At 41.8% G+C, this 19,446-nt stretch overlaps 3 protein-coding genes across 6 annotated transcripts; all 3 read right to left on the bottom strand.

The window, feature by feature from the left end:
• Positions 1 to 4: 4 nt before the first annotated feature.
• Positions 5 to 5,242, bottom strand: LOC137590219 (E3 ubiquitin-protein ligase TRIM47-like). Of its 3 annotated transcripts, none has more exons than XM_068307689.1 (6): positions 4,554 to 5,242; positions 3,254 to 3,822; positions 2,898 to 3,122; positions 1,610 to 2,797; positions 1,167 to 1,393; positions 5 to 1,074 (listed from the first exon to the last, which is right to left on the bottom strand). In XM_068307689.1, the coding sequence occupies exons 1-4, from the start codon at positions 4,666 to 4,668 to the stop codon at positions 2,771 to 2,773; spliced, it is 936 nt and encodes a 311-aa protein (XP_068163790.1). In that variant the 5' UTR covers positions 4,669 to 5,242; the 3' UTR covers positions 5 to 1,074; positions 1,167 to 1,393; positions 1,610 to 2,770. The 3 variants fall into 3 exon arrangements, with proteins under 3 accessions (XP_068163790.1, XP_068163789.1, XP_068163791.1); XM_068307688.1 differs by having other exon boundaries at positions 3,254 to 3,831; positions 4,554 to 5,216; XM_068307690.1 differs by having other exon boundaries at positions 3,254 to 3,684; positions 4,554 to 5,216.
• Positions 5,243 to 5,253: 11 nt separating this feature from the next.
• Positions 5,254 to 9,485, bottom strand: si:dkey-46i9.6 (E3 ubiquitin-protein ligase TRIM39). 2 transcript variants are annotated; one of them, XM_068307671.1, is made up of 7 exons: positions 9,427 to 9,455; positions 7,578 to 8,471; positions 7,384 to 7,479; positions 7,076 to 7,306; positions 6,628 to 6,775; positions 6,496 to 6,522; positions 5,254 to 6,408 (listed from the first exon to the last, which is right to left on the bottom strand). In XM_068307671.1, the coding sequence occupies exons 2-7, from the start codon at positions 8,424 to 8,426 to the stop codon at positions 5,855 to 5,857; spliced, it is 1,905 nt and encodes a 634-aa protein (XP_068163772.1). In that variant the 5' UTR covers positions 8,427 to 8,471; positions 9,427 to 9,455; the 3' UTR covers positions 5,254 to 5,854. The 2 variants fall into 2 exon arrangements, with proteins under 2 accessions (XP_068163772.1, XP_068163773.1); XM_068307672.1 differs by having other exon boundaries at positions 5,255 to 6,408; positions 7,578 to 8,401; positions 9,427 to 9,485.
• A 739-nt stretch (positions 9,486 to 10,224) lies between these two features.
• Positions 10,225 to 16,673, bottom strand: btr12 (bloodthirsty-related gene family, member 12). Its single transcript, XM_068307673.1, has 8 exons — positions 16,590 to 16,673; positions 15,449 to 15,903; positions 14,397 to 14,588; positions 14,207 to 14,302; positions 12,741 to 12,974; positions 12,298 to 12,445; positions 11,932 to 11,958; positions 10,225 to 11,265 (listed from the first exon to the last, which is right to left on the bottom strand). The coding sequence occupies exons 1-8, from the start codon at positions 16,594 to 16,596 to the stop codon at positions 10,727 to 10,729; spliced, it is 1,698 nt and encodes a 565-aa protein (XP_068163774.1). The 5' UTR covers positions 16,597 to 16,673; the 3' UTR covers positions 10,225 to 10,726.
• Between the last annotated feature and the right edge of the window lie 2,773 nt (positions 16,674 to 19,446).

Below are 19,446 nucleotides of genomic sequence, written 5' to 3'. Positions count from 1 at the left end.
TTTATTTGATGATAATGAAAAGGGAAAAACAAAGGCGTTACAGTATTTTCTTATGTGACATAAAGGCAGTCCAATATGGAACAGAAAACACTAAATGACACCAAATGCGGCTGCAGACCTTTTCTCATCTCATGCATGAGGAGGAGAATGCCATTTCACACCTTTGCAGTATTCAGACTGTGGTTTTTCAGACCACCACAGAGGAAACATGAACACATCCGTGAGAAAAGGAACTTGATCAAAAGAAAAGACTCTTCCATCGACAGAAGTGGGTTAATGTGTCTGAATATACTAGAAATAGTCACTGATATTTTAAAAATCTTGATCACGTTTCTCCTTTTTAATACATGCTCTAATCAACGTCAGAAATTTTCTTTTAACTTCAAATTGCAATTAAGCAGCTCTTTCTGACTGATCCAGAATTTGATAAATTTATTTTTTATTGCATTGATTTAAAGTTTGCAATCTGTAATCAGACTGTAACGTAAAATACTGTTTTATGCCTGTTTCTCGTATTTATTTGAGTCTCAAAAGAACTATTCGAGGATTTAACAGTACCTGATAATAAAGAGAGAATTTGCTTGATACACGTTGTTACCGAATTTGGGTTTTTTTTTCTTTATTACAGGTGCATTTTGTATTTTCTGTCTATTTTCCTTGATGCTGTGTCAATTTATTATAACAAGCAAAAATCTTGGTGTTTCGTAGAATCTTAAGATGTTGGCAATATTTGAAATCAAGCATGATTTACTTTGTAATTACTCACATCTTTCATTTCCCATCTTTTGATTCTTGAATTTCTCATAATGGACCGGGAAGCACCTGCTCCCAATCTTATCACACGCTACAATGACTTGCCGATTGTCATGGGTTACATTCGTCACTTTACAAGCTTTCGTGGATTCAACATCATATATGGACATGTTAGACTCGCTGATGCACAAGTTACCCTCCTTCCCAGAAGCACCTTCCACACGCCAGCCTTCGCCACGACAAATCTGAATTACGTCATCCTCTGTGGCCTCAATGAAGGACTGATATTTTCTCCCACAGAGTCTGGCTTTCTTTAGGTATCTGTGCAGTAAGATAAACATAGGAATGAATATGAATGATATTAGCAGGAAAAATAAGTAACAAGTAGGAGTAAATTCAACTCTATTACATACGTTTCCCATTCTTTTAGAGACTCTCTGCCAAATTGTTTCTTCAGGATGTGCCTGGTGACAAAGGTGGTGTACGTCTTGCGTTGACGTGGGTTCTGACAGGGTGCTATTGTATGATGAGGGGCACCCAAGTCAATACTTGGGTAATTGTTGTTGTAGGGCCATTCCTGTTCACCATGAATGAGAGTCACAGTGAAGATCATTGCTGTCAGGAGAACGCCGTTCATTTTCTGAAGCGAGAAAGGAGTGTTTGAGATGGTAGGCACATAAAACAAAGCAACATAAAAATTTTACAAACTAAAAATTAAAAATTACTGGTGTCAAGTTTTATTCAAGAGTAATCAAACATTAATCGTACAATTTTGTCTTTAAATAACACAATTTATAATATTCTACATACACACATACATGTAAAAATGTAATTACATGTATTGAAGTTTTCTCACCTGTCTCTGCTGATCTGTTATTCTGTAGGAAGTCAGAGTTGAAGTGGTGTTTATCGGGCTCTGATAGAAGTATGACAGCAATTCTTTTTTCTCAAACCTCTTATATTATTGGCCAAATGTGATCACAGCCAATCATTTAGGTCCAACAAAAATTTGCGTGCTTCTCTGTCTTTCACATAAATGCGGAAGCTAGGCATGTGAGAAGCTGTCTTGGTGAGTCAATTAATGTGAGAAAAACCACATCCCAACCAAGTTTCTGTTAGTCTGACAAGATCTACCTGTAATCTACAAAACATTTTTCAAATGAAAATCTGGGTAATGTAGCAAAACAGACATTCAACCAACTATTTATATCTCTAAAGGTCATTATATCATAACTATTTGGATTTGAACAGTTAAATTTCTGTAAATTTGCTCCATCCATCACAGTAGCATATTTTTTCCCATCTTCATAGACTCCTCATTCTTTTTAGGCTGTTTCACAAGTTCCAACACATAACCCGAATTTTCTGAGAGTAGATTATCACTCTACCACTGGAATACCTCTGGTTGCATCATATTAAATTGATTTTTTCCAGGGTGGAACATACATATTACATATATCTATACTTACATACAATACATACACTATAGTCACCAATCTTTTATTTTCCCGGTGATAATTTGACTTACACATACAGTATGATTGATGGGAATGTGGTGCTGATTGGTCGCCCTCTAGTGGTACTGAGTGCACACAACTACTTCCTGCTGCCAATCACACAGCAGAAGTCAACCACACAGTGAAAAATGAACACAGCTTGCTGTCAATGAAAATAACTGCTAACAACAATAAATCAGGACAATTACGGTAGTTTTGGATGGGATTGAATAAAATTTCACCAACAGAAGGACTCTTGAGAAGAGAAAAGATAATATAAGATCTAAATTCATTGATCCGAATTTTCATTAAGCTTTATAATAGGACAAAATATGGTGAGACAAAAAGTAAAAAGGTGGTGCAACATTTTGTGGTTTGATAAATCTGTAGCCACTGGCAAGTGATCAGTTGAGCTACTCCTTTGTACTGTAATACTGTCCAGGTCCTGCTGGACAATCACTTAACTCCAATTAAAAAAAAAAAAGTTCAGCCACCATTGGAATTGATCCATCCTGCAATCATCATGATGAAGCAGCGTGTCGGAATCTCTGCAGAGACAAGATGGAGAATGGATTTTTTTTTAAAGAATCTTAATCAGATTACCATCAGCAATTCGTTGACCACCGATTCGTTGACCATAATGCCGACCTGGAGGAAGAGCAGGTTGTCTTCGGTTTGTGAGAGCTGCTGAAGCTCACAGGTTTTCCTTTGCAGCTCAGAGATTTCTTCCTCCAGTTGTCGGACGACTTCTTTATTTTGTGTCCACGCCTCATCCTCCCCACTGGTGTCTGAAGACAGCTTGATTTTCTCCACTTTTTTCAGTAATTCACGAATGACTTGTTGGAATTTCATCGCTCTCTGCTTTAATTTATCCTGTGGGGGGAAAAGACGCTTCAGATTTCAGAAAATTCAGAGTATTTTAATCTTTAAAGCCCAAAACTTACTCAGATGTGTGTTTAAATGCAACTGTCACATAAAAAGAGCTGTCTTAAAAGAAGTTTTACCTTCTTTTTTCTAGCTTCCATGCTGATGGACATAATGCGATGGCCCCTGTGTTCCGTCTGGGCACACATGGAACAAATGCAAGTTTGATCGCTCCTGCAGAACCTGTTCAACTGCTTTCCATGAAGTCCACACACGGACTCCTCCAGGTTCTTCACCACACTGACCAAATGATGGCGCCCCAGATCTTCATTCCGGTAATGTGGCTCCAGATGAGTGGCACAAAACGAGGCCATGCACCTCAGGCAAGACTTGACCGCTCTCTGCTTTGCTGGGCAGAAATCACAGGTCACCTCTCCAGATTTTAAAGGAATCATTGCGTCCTGGGCTCCACCTGCGTGCAACGTTTGGTCTGTTTTCAGCTGCGGCCTGGAGGGGAAGAATTCCTTACAGACGGGGCACTGATATGCCCCATGGATCCTCCAGTACTCGCCTATACACCCCAGGCAGAAGCAGTGGCCACATGGGAGGGAAGCAGGGTTGGTGAATTCATCCAGACAGATGCAGCACTTTGGAGGCTCTGACATTAGATCGAAACGTTTTTGCATGCAGACGACACTGTGTGGTGTTACTAGAGATCCTGATACACAAATGAGAGTGTGTTCCATTGGTTAAATTGAATAATAATCACAGTAATAGTAATTATACTAATAATAATAATCGTAGTAGTAGTAATATACCAACAATTTGTTCACCAGCTCCAAAGGAAACCAAAAAGCTTTTTAAATGAAAACAACTTTCATTCTGCTATGCCTTCTGACCCAAGTCAGCTATAAACTTGGCAAATACCAACTAAAATAAACAGAAGCGCAAACGGCGGATGTTCTATTTTAGTATCCTTTACTATTTGTCATCCATTAATAAATAAATTTTTAAAAAAAAGATATTGTGATGATATCATGACATAGCCTGGGATCATGGGAGTCCTTCATTTTCAACCACTCAATGTTGCCCATAAATGGGTTTTAACTCCGATAGAAATATTTTCTATCTTTTTACAAGTCAACAAAATAAAGAAAAAACGTCTAATTACTTATTAATGTATAAATATTATATCTAATCACTGACATATGATTCATTCATTTATTTATCAAATCTTTGTCATCACCAAGTAAATAAACATCACATGTTTCAGAAGAAAATACAGCGAAATGCTGACGTGAAAATGATAAGACTGCTTGTCTGACCTCTAAGTCTAAATATCCTGTATGGACTAAAAAAAAAACAACCACCACACACATACATAAATTATATTAAACATGTTAATGATTACTTGGTTGTACCAAAACATCCAAACCTCACCTGTTAACAGCGGAACAATAAAGTCACGACCCGCTCTGGTGCGTCCGGAGACGAGCGCGTCCGTCTCCTGACGGCTCGGTGATCCTCGTCCTGCTCGCTTATCGACGCTCCTCATGTTGGGAAAGAGGGCGGATTGGATTTTGGCATTTCCTGTAAAGTCCTATAAAATTACGTCGCCGTTCCAGGAAGCGCATAAAAACACTGAAATTTGTTTATTTGAGCGCGTAAACGCTTTAAACCCGGGATGACATTTCGGAAATTCGTGACGTCACACGCCGTTGACCCGTCAATGACCCCGACTGGGGCTGTCTGTCTACCGACCAGTGAAATGAATGACCTTAAATATAAGAAAATGAGGAAGCTCACATATTTAAAGTTCAGAGAAATAGAATAAAATCCGGACTCTTTAATAATAAACCTCTGAAGCTGTTCTAGTTAATAATTTAACTTCCAGCCACGAATCGTAAACATAAACCTGACTGCAAATCAGTTGAACGCTTTGCTCTCAATTTAAGAATCAAGGAAGACAGATCACATTTGTTGTAGTACGCTGCTGCTGTTGGTAATACTTATTATTTTTTTAAAAAATTGTAATTACGTTTGTCTATTATTATATCATTATTCTGCACATCCACGATGAGCTGGCGTCTCAACCTGGGTGTACGCCACCTTTCACCAGTAGCCGGTTGTAATGTTTTTGTGGATTTTTTTTTTTTTTTAAACTAAAACACAATTGTGAAATCAAAGTTTACTTTAAAAACTCATGTTCTTTTAGATTGTTCAAAAGAAAAGATCACTTTACATTCTGCTAGAAAGACAAATCAACATCTTTCATCTCTGTGTGGTAAATATGAAGCTACAACTACTAGCAGGTTAGTTTAGGACTTGAATATACCGGTGGAGCCACCCTCTGGCACCTCTAAAGTTAACACTTCATGTAATGTTTAAGAGAATAATACTTTCAAAAATAATTTCATGTTTTAAAAATATTACATAAATTGTGCATAATGTCTTAGGGACTTCTGCTAAACACAATTTTGCTTTTTGACATATCCAGGCTCCATAATCAATCAAAAGCTTAACTCCATCTAAAAATAAAACATAAAATGGCAAAATGTAATCTTTTGTGACATTTTTTTCGTGACCCCTGCAGGCTTCAACTATCATAAGCTACGTATACAGTCTATTTGTTATCCTACACCATACACGTCATAACAGTAACGCACACAAGTGAAACTCAGGCTACAACAAATGCAACTTAAGAGCTGTTTTGATGCTACTCTTGGAGTCCATCTTTAGCATTAGCTTTGCTTTATCAGGCTTTTCTCATTCACAGGACAAATCACGATGGTATCAGAGGCTTTGTCGCAGCAGTACAGGTAGAAAAAGGGAAAAATCTTCTCCCTGAACTTGTCTTTGAAGGTGTAAATATGAGTTCGGGCCCTCACGTCATAAAAAGACACTTGCCCCTCCTCGTAGTCTACGTACACACCCACTCGCTTCGGTTTGGGGTTCAGGGGGAGCAGCATCGGCGGGGACGTCGATACCCGATACCCCTGGCCTTTCTTCATGGCCAGAGCCCAGTAGCCCTGCGTGGTGCTGACAGAGATCCGTCCCTTCCTGTTGATGGAAGACTTGGCCACGCCGAGGTACCAGTCATCTTTTTCCCCCACCTGGACCTCCCAGTAATATCTTCCTGAGATGAAACCATCTCGTCCCAGGACGATGACCACCGTGTCAAAGCGCTCAGGGTGGTCTGGGAGGTCCTGCCAGGCTCCCAGGTGTCTCACCTGATGCCTGTCCTGAGAAAGCTGCAGCCAAGGGTTGGCTGAGTCGGGGTCCAGAGTGACCTCCACTGCAAAGATTACCAAAAAAAACAAGGATTAATTGACTTGAAGAGTCTTGAGATTATAAAATATATCCAAATCTGAAACAGATTTACCTGCATATTTCTGAATCTTTTTGATCTCTGGGAAAAACAAAGAAAAGTTCACTTCAGAAATACCTTCAGTTTATCTGGATGCTGCTGCTACTTAAAAATCAAACTTAACTTGTATATTCAATTTTTTCATACCGCTTTCAGCCAGTTTGTCAATCATGTCATTTATCGTCGCCTCCAGTTCGGACACGGATCTCCTGATCATGCCCACACATGTGTCAGTGGGAACACTGGTCCCAGACCAGTCTTTGACAGAAGGAGGAGTGTTAAGAGCTGGGAAGTTCTATGGAGTGATGGAACAAGAAGAAATGAAGTGGAAAAAGGTTGGTGAAGATGAAAGAATTCACATTTTTAATGATGTTCAGGATATTTATATTCTTTGTAGGTAAACAAGTATGATTGGCAGCCACAAGTCTGGAGTGTCTGCTAAATTATGTGCATTTAAAATATATTACAAAAGGAAGACGGCGTTGAGACAGTCTGTGATGTTCTCAAAGACAACAGAGGAATATCTCATTTATTCCCCTTGAATAACTCATTTATGACCAGAATTGAGTGAAATTAAATAAACCCCTCGTCTCACCTTTAAGAAGTGGATGTGGTCTGTCCGGGAGACAGTCTCCATGTCCGTCTTCCTCCTCTGCAACTCAGTGATCTCCTGCTCCAGCTCGGCGATGAAGCCCTGAGCCCAGGCCTCCGTCTGCCTCTGCTTCTCCTCTATGGACAGAACCAACTGGGCCTGGGTCCTCTGGATGGAGCGCACCAGCTCCGAGAAGACCTGCATACTGTCATCTACCTCCCTCTGAGCGCTGGCCTGAAAGTACGGACCAAATACTCATTTGGGTGTCTGTACCGGTGGATTCAACTTTTTTTTTTATCAGCAGAACTCACTTTGTTCAGTTCGACGGAGTGTTTAATCTCCTCCACCTTCTTCACTCTGTCTTGGATCATCTGCTGGACATCCATTTCTGTCCTCTTCAGCTGGGCCTACACATGATTTAACACACAAATCTGATGGCTGGCACAAACTCCATATATTTCCTGCTCTATGAGAACCAACCCAAACTCGCTGAGCTTCTCCTCACCTTCTTCTCGGTCCATTCTCTCTCCACGGGGACGGTGTAGTGCGCCCGGTGGTCCGTCTCAGTGCAAAGAACGCACACACAGGTCTGGTCCTTCTTGCAGAAGAGCTCCAGGAGTCTCTCGTGCTTCGGACACATCCTGTCCTCCATGTTCGCCACCGGCTCCATCAGCTTGTGCTTGGTGAACCTGGCGGAATGAGATCTCAGGTGCTCCTCGCAGTAGGAAGTGAGGCAAACGAGGCAGGATTTGACTGCTTTTGGTCTGCCTTCCCCTAGGCAGACATCACAGAAGACCTCATCCCATGAGGCCGAAGAGAGGGAAGACGGAGGAGCTGAAGGTGTGCTTTGAGGTGATGGTGGAGGAGAAGTTTGGGGTGTTGACACCGGAGGTATCAGAGGAGGTAACTCCTCCCCTAGTGGCTTCCTTTCTTTTTTCCTACTGTCTTCCTCTTCCTCCTGTTTCATCACCTCCTGATAACTCTCCAGTAGCCTCTCCTCATCCTCCTTTTTCCTTCTTTCCATTGTCCACTTCTTTTCTGCCCTCTCTTTCTCTTCTTGGGTCACTTTACCTTCAGCACTCCTGACCTTGATTTCTTTGAACTGCTCTGCGATCTCTCTCAGGACGGTGTTAACGCTGAGGTCAGGCCTTTTGTAGAAAGACTTCTTACACATAGGACACTGGTACAAAACGCTGGTCTTCCAGTATCCCACGATGCAACTCTGGCAGAAGTTGTGTCCGCAGGGGATGGACACGGGGTTGGTGAAGACGTCTAGGCAGATGGAGCAATGCACCTGCTCTTCAGACAGGTTGCCAGCAGTGGCCATTCCTGCACGGCGGAGAGGCAGGGTCATATTCAGCGCAAGAAACCAGGCTGAGAGCGGGGGCGTCAAAACCTGCTGTGATATTGAGGTGGCGAGGGTTAGATGGCCTGACTTTATCTGGAAACGTTCATGCAGAGCAAAGCCTGATGGGACACATTTATGGTTACAAACTCAAGCCAGAGATATGAACTATGTCAGTCTAAGCTTATAATTATAATGGTTCAATATGAATAAATTAAGGAAAAGGGACAACTATTAAAATATATTAAAAATGCAATATATTAAAACATAATACTGGTTCAGTCTGACAAGACAGGACTTAGCTTAGCACAGTTAGCTTAGTGACCTCTTCAGGAGACCTTAACAAAAGTCTTTTTGCAATAAATGTGTTAGCATTGCAGGATCATTACATTTTTCATTTGTCTACATATTTCTTAGTTTCTCCAGTCTGACTAATATTGCAGCAACATCGTTATCTGAAAATTTTGTGAATTTATATTTTATATTATTTATGAAGCTTAAATCTGACAATAAAGAAATATTCAACTTTAACATAAATGGGTAAAATAGATATATTGTTACTGGTAAATTTAGATGGTAATGTCTGTGGAACTAAAGTGACTTCTAACGCAGGCATCTCTCGGCTTGAGGATATTCATAGACAAGATTAACAACTTTCCAAAGACACTGGCTGAGTCAGTGATTCTCAAGGTGTTTCCCCTCTCTAAACCCCAATCTGGGCTATTTTGACATGAGAACCACAAAAAAATGTTTTAAAAAAAATCAATTTTGTATAGCTGAAGGCTTTTAAAAAAAATCTGAATCTGCAATCAGTGGATTGCAAGATGGGAAGCAAGTTTAAGGGCCTCGGGGTCAGAGCTCGGGGTCAGTCGAACTATCAAAAAACACAATCTGAACACCCCCTAAGAGGCCGACTGGAGCTCAGAGGAGCAGATGGGAAGGAATAGAAATGAAAATGGCGGAGAGGAGCAAGGAGCGACAGAAAAAGCAGAGATAAAGGGACACTCACCAGAGAGCAGCTGCCTGAAGGCTCCACCGTCCACTGACACATGAGACAGGCTGCGACCGCTGCACCACTCACTCCCCCAACCAACACACACACACACACCTTCAACCCAAAATATACCCCCCTCCCTCTCTCCATCCCTCTCTTTTTACCACAGATACAAATTTATACTCCCCTCGACGACCTGGGGGGCTTCAGGAGGACTTAAAGTAGAGAACGTTAGTAGTCCAGCGGAAGGAAAGCTACAAAACAGATTTAAAACGCTGAAGCTCATTCAATGTGTTGTCTTAGAATGAATTTAAATGCTTTAAAATGTAATTTAATGCGACCTTTGCATGACTATTTTAATAACCTATTATTAGACATTCCTGCAATTCTATCCTCCACCTGCAGATGGGGCTGTAACACAGTTTAGACTATAATTTGCAATTCAGTCAATTAATTAGATCAGTTACCTCGCTTACACTTTCTAGTAAAAATTTAGCCTAATTTTGTTTGATTTTTAGTCCATAGATTTGATAAGAGCATGCAAACCTTTTAGCAACATGCTAACAAAGAAAGATAGATGCTAAATTAGTCCACAGGGTTGTCGGGGGGCAGCAGATTTGGGCAATAATGGTGTATTTGTCACTTTTGCTTTACATCTAGTTATTTAATCTACTTTTATCACAGTTAGTTTCGACTTAATGGTGAAAATAAAATACTTTCAGCGCCATCATGGGTTAAAATCTTAGCACAGACACAAGCTAAAGGAAAAATCTGCAAAGAAATTTTCTTCAAAATTCTGTATTTGTATCATTATGATCTTTATTGGACAAAGTCAGAACAAATGTACAAAAGCAATCATCTCATATAAATATTTTCACGTCCCCTTGAAAAACTGTGCAGTCAGGTCTCAGTTGTCCTCTGTGAGAAATTCAGACCTTTAGACGTTAAATGTGCATCTGTTGAACTTCAATGTTATTAAAGCCTTGTCGATGTGACTCAATAAAGAATCACACTGTAAAGCTTCACATGTTCAACTAAAAAAAGTAAGAATTATTAGTTTGTTTTAATCCTTAAGATGTTTTACACCAAAAGATTTGTCTTTATATCAAACATGTCAGTAAACAAACTGTTAATACAACAGAAAGTTCATACCTAGAATTATGCATTTTAAAATTTTAAACTGTGTTAAACAACACTTTGGCCCGCTTCCGTTTTATTGCCTCGAAACACAGAAAAAAAAAAAATTATTATAACCTTTGGTGTCATAAAGAAATGATAAAAGTTCACGCTGACTCAGCAGGTTGTCCGGTCCTTCTCAGATGTGTTTGACATGAGTTAAAACCAGAGGGGACGAGTTCTTGCCCTCCTGGTTGAGACAGGGGCTAAAGATGGGGTACAGGCTCTCGCTGAAGGGGTAGGTGAAGGTGTAGAGGTGCTGGCGCGCCTTGACGTCGAAGAACGAAACCTGGCCCAACTCGTAATCCAGGAAGACCCCCACCTTGGCGGGTTGGGAGTGCAGCATGAGGGGCAGGCGGGACGCCTCCAGAGCCTTCACCTCACCGTTCTTCAGCCACAGGCACCAGTACCCCCCCTCGGGACTCAGGTTGATCTCCCCCTTGCGGCGCGCCGAGGCGCTGGCCACACCCAGCGTCCAGGCCGTCTTGCGGGTCATGTCCACCTCCCAGTAGTGTCGCCCCGAGCTGAGCCCCTCCCGGCCCAGGACGAAGAGGGCGGGGCTAAAGCGCTTTGGGCCGTCAGAGTGGGACGCCTTACGCTCTTCGTATCTCACCTGGCGGCCGTCGTCGGACACGACCAGGTTCCTCTGGGCGGTGGAAGAGTCCAAAATCACCTCACCTGGACAGAACCAAGATGACACGTCGAAAAATCTGTCACAACTGTTCCTGACATGGGTCTTCATTGATTTCCAAAACTACTAATATGGGACTGAACTTGTCCAATTTTTAGTAAGATCCCTAGTTTTATAGAAATTTCATTTGGAATTATAGTCTGCATCCCGGAATAGATGGCAGGATCTTTATTCTACTGTAATCCTAGTTCAGAAATTGATTATATACAGGAAGAACCTTGAGAAGTTTTTCGAGATATGAGTTATCGTTTTGACTCAATAACTTATGTATAATATTTTATGCACACGTGAAACGTGCATGTCTATTGGTCGATACAAAAAAAAAATTTTTTTTTCATAATCTAGAATGGTTTGGGATGTTTTCACAACACTGGAATGGATAAAAATAACTTGAATTATTTTAAATGGGGGAAAATCTGTTTGACCTACAAGTTCAGCCACAGAACGGATTAAACTCGTATCTCTAGGTACTACTGTATTTGTAAAATTAAGCTAAACAGTACAAAAGGTGCCAGTAAATGGCGCCATCTGGTGGCTATTTCAGAAAACTGCTTGCTTTTTTCCCCCTCAACATTCTGTGATTTGACATATCGCGACTCCCTGGCACAAATAAAAAAGAAACCAACTGAGCTGGAATCTTAAATATTACTCACTTGAGTAGTTCTGCACCTTCCGAAGCTCTGAGAAAAGAGAGATAAAGTTAGAAAGTTGTTTTGCTCAGGAGTCAGCAGGTGGCTCTGGTACATGAAGCTCTAATCCCTAAATGCTGCAGACATGTGCTGCTGTCAGTCAGCTCTCATTGTGACTTTAACACAAATCTGTCTCGCATGCATAAACTTGAGCGTGGTGTGGGGCGGGGCCAGTCGCTGGTCAAAGCTCAGAAATCTCATTTTTACGTACTGACGTGTTAATTATTACCCCGTCTTCACAGCAGATTTGCTGATTTAACACGACTTTGCACTGGAAACCTGTCGGTCTGTTAAAGATAAATCCAGTTAGAGCGCGGAATGAACCCCCACCTTTGCTGTACAGCCTCTTGAGCTCCTCCTGCATCTTATCGAGCAGGCCGATGACGGAGGAGCGGATGGTTCCCAGGTAGAGGTCGGTGTTGATGCTGACTCCCGACCAATCAGTGGGCTCGGGTGGGGGCGGCAGCGTCGAGAGGTTCTGCAGGGAAACGGAAGAGCAAGTTTGTGTGAGGTACCAGGTTGTGCATTGTAAAAGACGCACTGAAAATAACAGGAAACGAGAGATTCTCACTAAGACGCCTCCGTTCTGTTAATTAAAACAATTTTTTTTGAGCATCACTGAAGGATTTTACCCAAATAAATGCCTCTTTTTGCAAGGCGACATACTTTTGCTTTATGTCACAAAATCTGGAGACTTTACTAAAGCGGTCTTAAATTTAAAATAGCGTTCATTTATAGCAGGAAGAAGTGAGACGTCAGGTGAGTGACGCTACCTGCAGGAAGATGACTTTGTCCTGGACGTGCACCTGTGCCTCCAGGTCGCTGCTCCTCCTCCTCAGCTGGCTGAGCTCGGTCTCCAAGCCGCGGGCCAGCTCCTGGGCGTGATGCTCGGCATCGCGCTGCTTGGCGGCGATCACCTCCACCAGCTCCGCCTGGCTTTGCTCCACCATGCGCTGCAGCTCGGCGTACACCTGCCAGCTCTCCTCCAGCTCCTTCTGGGCGCCGGCCTGCGAAGAGGAGAACCCGGTCGAGTTAGGAGCAGGAACCCTCTCGTGATGTCATAGTGATGTCATCAGGGAGCGCCTGAAGTAACTATTGGAGGTTTGGTCTTTAAACACTTGACTCAGATGGTCGAAGAAACAGATTAGTGATTGCATTATGGGAAATGCAGTTATAGTGACTCAAGAATTAATGCATACAAGAGACTAAAAGCCAATTTCCTTTACATTCTGTCGCACTGCTTGTGTATAGTAACTGCTGCTTCCACGTCTAACATTCTATTTCTCTCTCAACGTGTGACTTAGAGTCAGACGTAATAATATCTGTCACGTTGCAGCTTCCACTTGTCTTTTCATCCTGTGTTTGCTGAGCTTCTCGCTCAACCGGACGAACAGGTTTCACCCTCCTGCAGCCAAACATTACTACACATAAAAGCCTCTAATATTACCCTCCATCCTCCAGTCACATTATGCAACATTCAAATGTTTAAAGACTTTTTTTTTTTAATTCATTAACAATAGGTTCAATTTTCTCCCTACATCTCTTTTATTAACCCGAAATCAGCAACAAACAATTAAAGCACACACAGAACAGTTCAACCCACCGCTGACTGAAACCAAATCCACTTTTCGTGTCATGAGAAACAAACTCAGCCCATTTCTTATCGGCAAAATTTTTTTGAAAAATTCCCTTCCCGTTGTTCGTTTTTCTTATGCAACACATTCTATTTTCAGCCTGATGGCGTTTAACCTGGAGCTTTCAAACCCCTCAGGTTAATGTCATTGTCATGGTAACCATTCAAGACCCAAAAAAAACAGAAAATTAAGTCTCCTCCTCGCCACGACATACGTATTCATTTAATCAGTGGAAAACAAGCGGGTAAATCCTACTTTTCTTGTCCTTAAGTTGAGTTTAGTGGATGCAGAATAAAATAAGGTGTTAAAAACTAAAAGGTAAAATGTTTGTACAGGTAACACCGGTTGTATGGCTGCACACACACACACACACACACACACACACACACATTCACCTTTTCCCCTTAACTTCTAAAGATACTGCGTATCTATTTGTTAATGTTGTGTTTTTCCTCTAATCTCTCCATGTGGGTTTTATCAGACACAACCTGCTTTGACGGTTTCTCGAGCTGAAACCCGACACCATAACTTTCAAACACTCCGTGTTTTGTCACCTTCATCGTCCGGGCTTCACCGTTAACACCACATCTCTCTGGTGGACTCACCTTGATAACCTTGATGGACTGTTTGATCTCCTCCAGTTTCTTGGAGCGCTCCTTGATCAAATGCTTCAGCTCCGACCTCTTCTTATTGAGGGTAGACTGTCAGGAGAAAATCAGGACTGGAATCAATATCATTGAAAGTCCTTGAAATTACCATTGAAGAGGCCTTTATCAGCTGTTTTCCAAGGCTTACCATCTTCTTCTTCCACTCGTGATCGGTGGACACGGTGTCGTGACTCTTGTGCGAGGAATCCACGCAGGCCGAGCAGATGCAGATGTGATCCGTGCGGCAGTAGATCTCCAGGAGGCGATCGTGTTTCTTACAGATCTTGTCTTCCAGGTGGAAGGTGGGTTCGATGAGACGATGGGATGTCAGAGATTTCACCTGCAGCAGGAGAGGACAGCCGGCGATTTGAATGATAGAATGGAGGAAGAGAAAATTCAGGACTGAGGATTGGATCCCCTGAAATGTCGGCAATGGCCTATAAATCAACCCTAAACCAGTGCATTCAGCATATAAGGGGGAAAACGTGTAAAATATGGAGTCTAAAATTAATGTTTGAATGATAACATTAAATATTAGCAGATCCATGGCCTGAAGAGTGATTTTTTTATTATTATAGTGACTCATTTCATGTGTAGAATTATTTCCCAGTCCCACAAAACATTATCTTTCTTCTAGTTTAAGGTTTAACAAAAAAAAACATGCCAAAGAAAAAACACATTGTGCAGAATTTCTGTTAAATCATGACAGAAACAGAAGCAAGACATTTAAATGTTCCCTTAAAATCCACAAAAGGGTTTCACTTGATAAAAGCAGGACAAAAGATGTACGGAGCAAGGGATTATGGCAGAATGAAATCTAACTGGTACTATAGCTAAGGCACAAATATTCACTGAGGAGCTCATATTTTAAAGCTTTAGTCGTGTTACATTTAATCTCTTCTCACTTTGTTTCAGGAAGTTGACGCGACAGGCTACCAAATTAAAAGCACCTTTGTTTTACATAAATATATATATATATATATTAAATTCACAAACTATATTGGCTATAGTAGAATAAAAGGAGGAAAAGTGATATTCTTAAACTGTTGAAATAAAAATTTTCATCGTATAAAAGATTATATGGACAAATACAATGATATCATACAACACCATCATAAAGGGAAATGAGAAGTCCTGCCATAAAGGAAGATAAGAGATATTTAAAGCGTCACTACGACCATAAAGAAAAAAGCAGCTGACCTTTTTATGGTGTCTGAGATGGGCCTCGCAGAACGACCCGGGGCAGCTCACACACGACTTCAGCGCCTTCATCTTCCTTCCAATGCAGGCGTCGCAGGGAACCTCTCCATCCCGGGCGAACTCGCAGGTGTCGTTCCCCGGGGAGACCGCGTCTGAGCTCAGATTCATGCTGGACCCCCGTGACGCAGCCCTGGCCTCTCCAACCTGCATCAGCCCCTGGAACTGGGTGGAGATTTCCGCCAGGACCCGGTTGACGCTCATCTCGGGTCTCTTGGAGTAGGACTTCTTACACATGGGGCAAACAAACTTCTTGCTGTGGGTCCAGTAGCCCTGCAGGCAGGCCTTGCAGAAACTGTGGCCGCAGGGGGTGGAGACGGGCTCCACGAAGATCTCCAGACAGATGGAGCAGGTGAACTGCTCCTCAGAGAGGACTCTGCCTCTGGGGGAACTGAGGCCTGCAAGACAGAAAGAAGGGACGGAAAACACGGATCCACGTCCATGATTCAGATTAGATTCTGTTTAACTGACCTCAGATCAGCCATTCAATTAAAAAAAAAAAATTCCCACTATCTGCCAAAAATAACTTTTAGTGGGTACAGGCTGAAAAGATATGTGGGTTAATGTTTCCCTGAGTGAGGACTGCATGTGTGTGTGTGTGTGTGTGTGTGTGTGTGTCTGCAGCGGCTGACAAACTATCTGAGGAATGCAGAAACTCAGGATTTTCAACCTGACGGCGCTCACGTCAGATTTAAAAGAAAACAACTCACAATGGAAATGTACCGGGAATTGAATAAAAAAACACCGTCAGAATGAGATCATGACTGTTTATTATTGGTAGGAAATGTAATCTGCAGTGATTAGATTATTTTATAGACGTTAGTAAAGAGATCTAAACCCTTCAGTGTTTCAGGACATGAGGTCGATTCCCTAAACATCCATTTTCAAACCAACCACAAACGTGCGCATTTTGTGGATTTTACGCAACAGGTGGTTTCATTCTAGAGAAACTTCCTCCTCTAACGCCATCTGATTATTGCTTTCTGATTATTATTATCACTATTATTAATTATTTTCCGAGCTCTACATAAATCAGAAGTCAACAAAAGACGCACAAACCGATCGAGCGGTGATTAAAACTCACTCTGCATGTCTTCCTCTGACGTGGATCAGTGTTATTCCTTCATGCGCTTCACTCCGAATCGCAAGACGACAGGTGCTGTGTTCTTCCTGGAACCTGAAGTGGCCCTCCCCCAAAACACCCGACCTCCCACCTCCACACCCACTCAGGGCGACACACCCGAAACTTCCTCTGACGCGCTCTTCCAGTTATCGCGCTCTAATTTCCCTATAATAAACGTCAGGCTAATATTTTTATACGGTAGTAATAAAGTAGATGCACTAAAAAAGGTTCCTTCTCATTTATATTTTTGATGCTGAATAAAGGACACGTGAAAGAAGGTCTCTCTCTTTCGCGGACACATCTATTACGCGATATATTAGGTGTGATCAATAATCAATGACAGCTACTTCAAATGATTGAGAAAAATAGCTCAATTTGTCAGCTCCCTGGAGTTAGGGGGGGGGGGGGGGGCAGCAGAGCTGATCACTCATTTTCATTGCTCGTTTTCATGAATTAACCTCCCATCCATCAAATGAACACTAACGCAAAGTCATACATTTAATAGGTCATTTATCATGACTCGTGTGATTATAACCTTATTTTTAGTAACAGGGAGCCAGGACCGACTGTCACATGGACTTCGAGTCAATGTATTAGTAATTACAAATATTTTTTTAACAGAATGAGGAGAATGAGGAGGTTTATTTGTGAAGGGAGGGGAAAGTAGACATGTGTGTGAACATGGAAGCTGGAGGTGAAGATATCAATCTTCAGTTGTTCATTTCCACCGCTAGGGGGCAGCATCGGAACATCAGCGCTGTCAGGCGCTGGCTGTGCACTCATGCTGCTTTTTTACTCCACCTCATGCAATAATGATGCTGTCACCCATGGCAACGTGCGAGCACAGCAATAGTTCTTTACATTAACATCCAAAAGAAAAGCAAGGTTGGGGTTGTTGACCCTCCCAAATCAAGTACAAATAAAATGGCTACGTTGACAGGAAGCGATCAATGACCTTCCTCCCACTGCTTCATCCACCATCCAGGAGGTTTATGATGATGGATGTCTACACGCCACAGCATATCGATGGCATTGATGTCAATGTGATGTTAAAGACGTGATTCTGGTTCCAAAAATGGCCATGTGTTCAGATCTCTGACATGTTATTGATCCTCCTCACTGCCTGGAAATGCCACTACATCTTAATACCTCCGCTGCATATTATTGATCGCCTCATGCCATCACTTTCTATTCTGAATGTGGAAGTGGAGTCTTATTTCACCAGCTAAGCAGAATTTTAGATATTTGACAACTTGGTCCAAAAGAAACAACTTCAGGCTGTTGTTTTTATTATTATTATTGTTGTTGTTGTTGTTGTTGTTATCATTCTGTTTGTTTGTTTATTGGTGTGATTTTGGGTGCATCAGTGTGTTCAGGCTAAAACAGTGAGTGTAACCCCTCCAGCAAAACTCACTGCAGAGATTATGTCGCATGATGACATGGAGCCACAGTTTCTTGGAAGGGAGATTCTGCTTTCTCTCCCTGTCGCAGTGTCAGTCAAGGTAAATATATTCCTCCTCCCCCTCTCCTCTCCTCCTCTCCTCCTTCCCTCCCTTTCTCTTCCTCTCTTTTGTCCACCGGCAGCTTCAGCTCCTCTTGGTACCCATCCATCTTTTCATCATTTTCACCCATCAGTCTGTCCATTCTTTCAGATTCTCCATCTTTGTTCTTTTTCTCCGTGTGTGTGTGTGTGTGTGTGTGTGTGTGTGTGTGTGTGTGTGTGTGTGTGTGTGTGTGTGTGTGTGTGTGTGTGTGTGTGTGTGTGTGTGTGTGTGTTTTATTTCCCCTAACCCAATCCAAAGCTTCTCCTTAAGGGTTTATAAATAGAAGCTATACACTTGTGTTCTCTCTCTCTCTCTTTTATTCTCTCTTCTGCTTCCTGTTTCTTTCCCTGCAACCTGCTGGAAGCTAAGCTGCTGTTTCCCACCACATATGTTTTCTCAACTCCTTTGTGTGCAACTTCGCTCTATTCCGTGTTATAATTGAGAAAATGAAAATACAGCATTATTTTCTCATCCTTCTCACTCACACACAAAAAAAAAAAAAATCAGTGAAATCACTCCAAATTGGTTTCCTCACCTCAACCTCTGTGGTCTACCCTCCTGATGCTCTCTGGATTCTCACAGAGGTTATGACCGCTCTCCGTTATGGGATACAGAAACGCCTGTGATCATCATTAATAGTGTGAATAATGTCACACTGTCTTATGTTACCGATAACCCAACCGGCAGCTGAAACGGTGTCTTTGCAGATCAGATCATTACTCAGTGGGGTCTCGTGTTGCATTAACACCTCTGACAACACCCTGAAACTGTACATTAATCCCAGTTAAGCCGAAGGAAAGTGAGATCAGGAGCTCAGGAGACGATGCTGAGTGGAGGAGGTGTCAATGCTGACAATTTGGGGTTAATGAAGTGGCCACGATTATCTTATATGTTCATGAACGCAACACTAAACGTGGATTAATGACTGTAGAATGAAAGGATGAGTGAAACAATCAATCAATCGATCAAATGTATAGGGCAAAGGACAAGATAAGGCCTTTTACATATCACATGTTCAGAAAGGTGTGAGACATCTGAAACCATTTAGTCCCGCCCCTTTTAAAATTATTCATAATGTAATTTTGACATAAACCTACACTGTGAGTAATTTTCCTAAACTTGTCAAAATATTTTATTTTTGTTTCATACCAAAAGTATTAAATTATTATCCTTCTCAAAAAGACATCCGGTGTGTTTGTTTCAGGGAGGTAATGAGGAAGATAATTATTCATGTTTTCTTCATCACATGAATCTCGGAGTCATCGTTTTCCTTC

Source organism: Antennarius striatus, chromosome 23, assembly GCF_040054535.1.
Source record: "Antennarius striatus isolate MH-2024 chromosome 23, ASM4005453v1, whole genome shotgun sequence".
NCBI lineage: Eukaryota > Metazoa > Chordata > Actinopteri > Lophiiformes > Antennariidae > Antennarius > Antennarius striatus.
The sequence above is the reverse complement of the archived record's forward strand: the minus strand, read 5'-3'. Positions and strand labels throughout refer to the sequence as shown.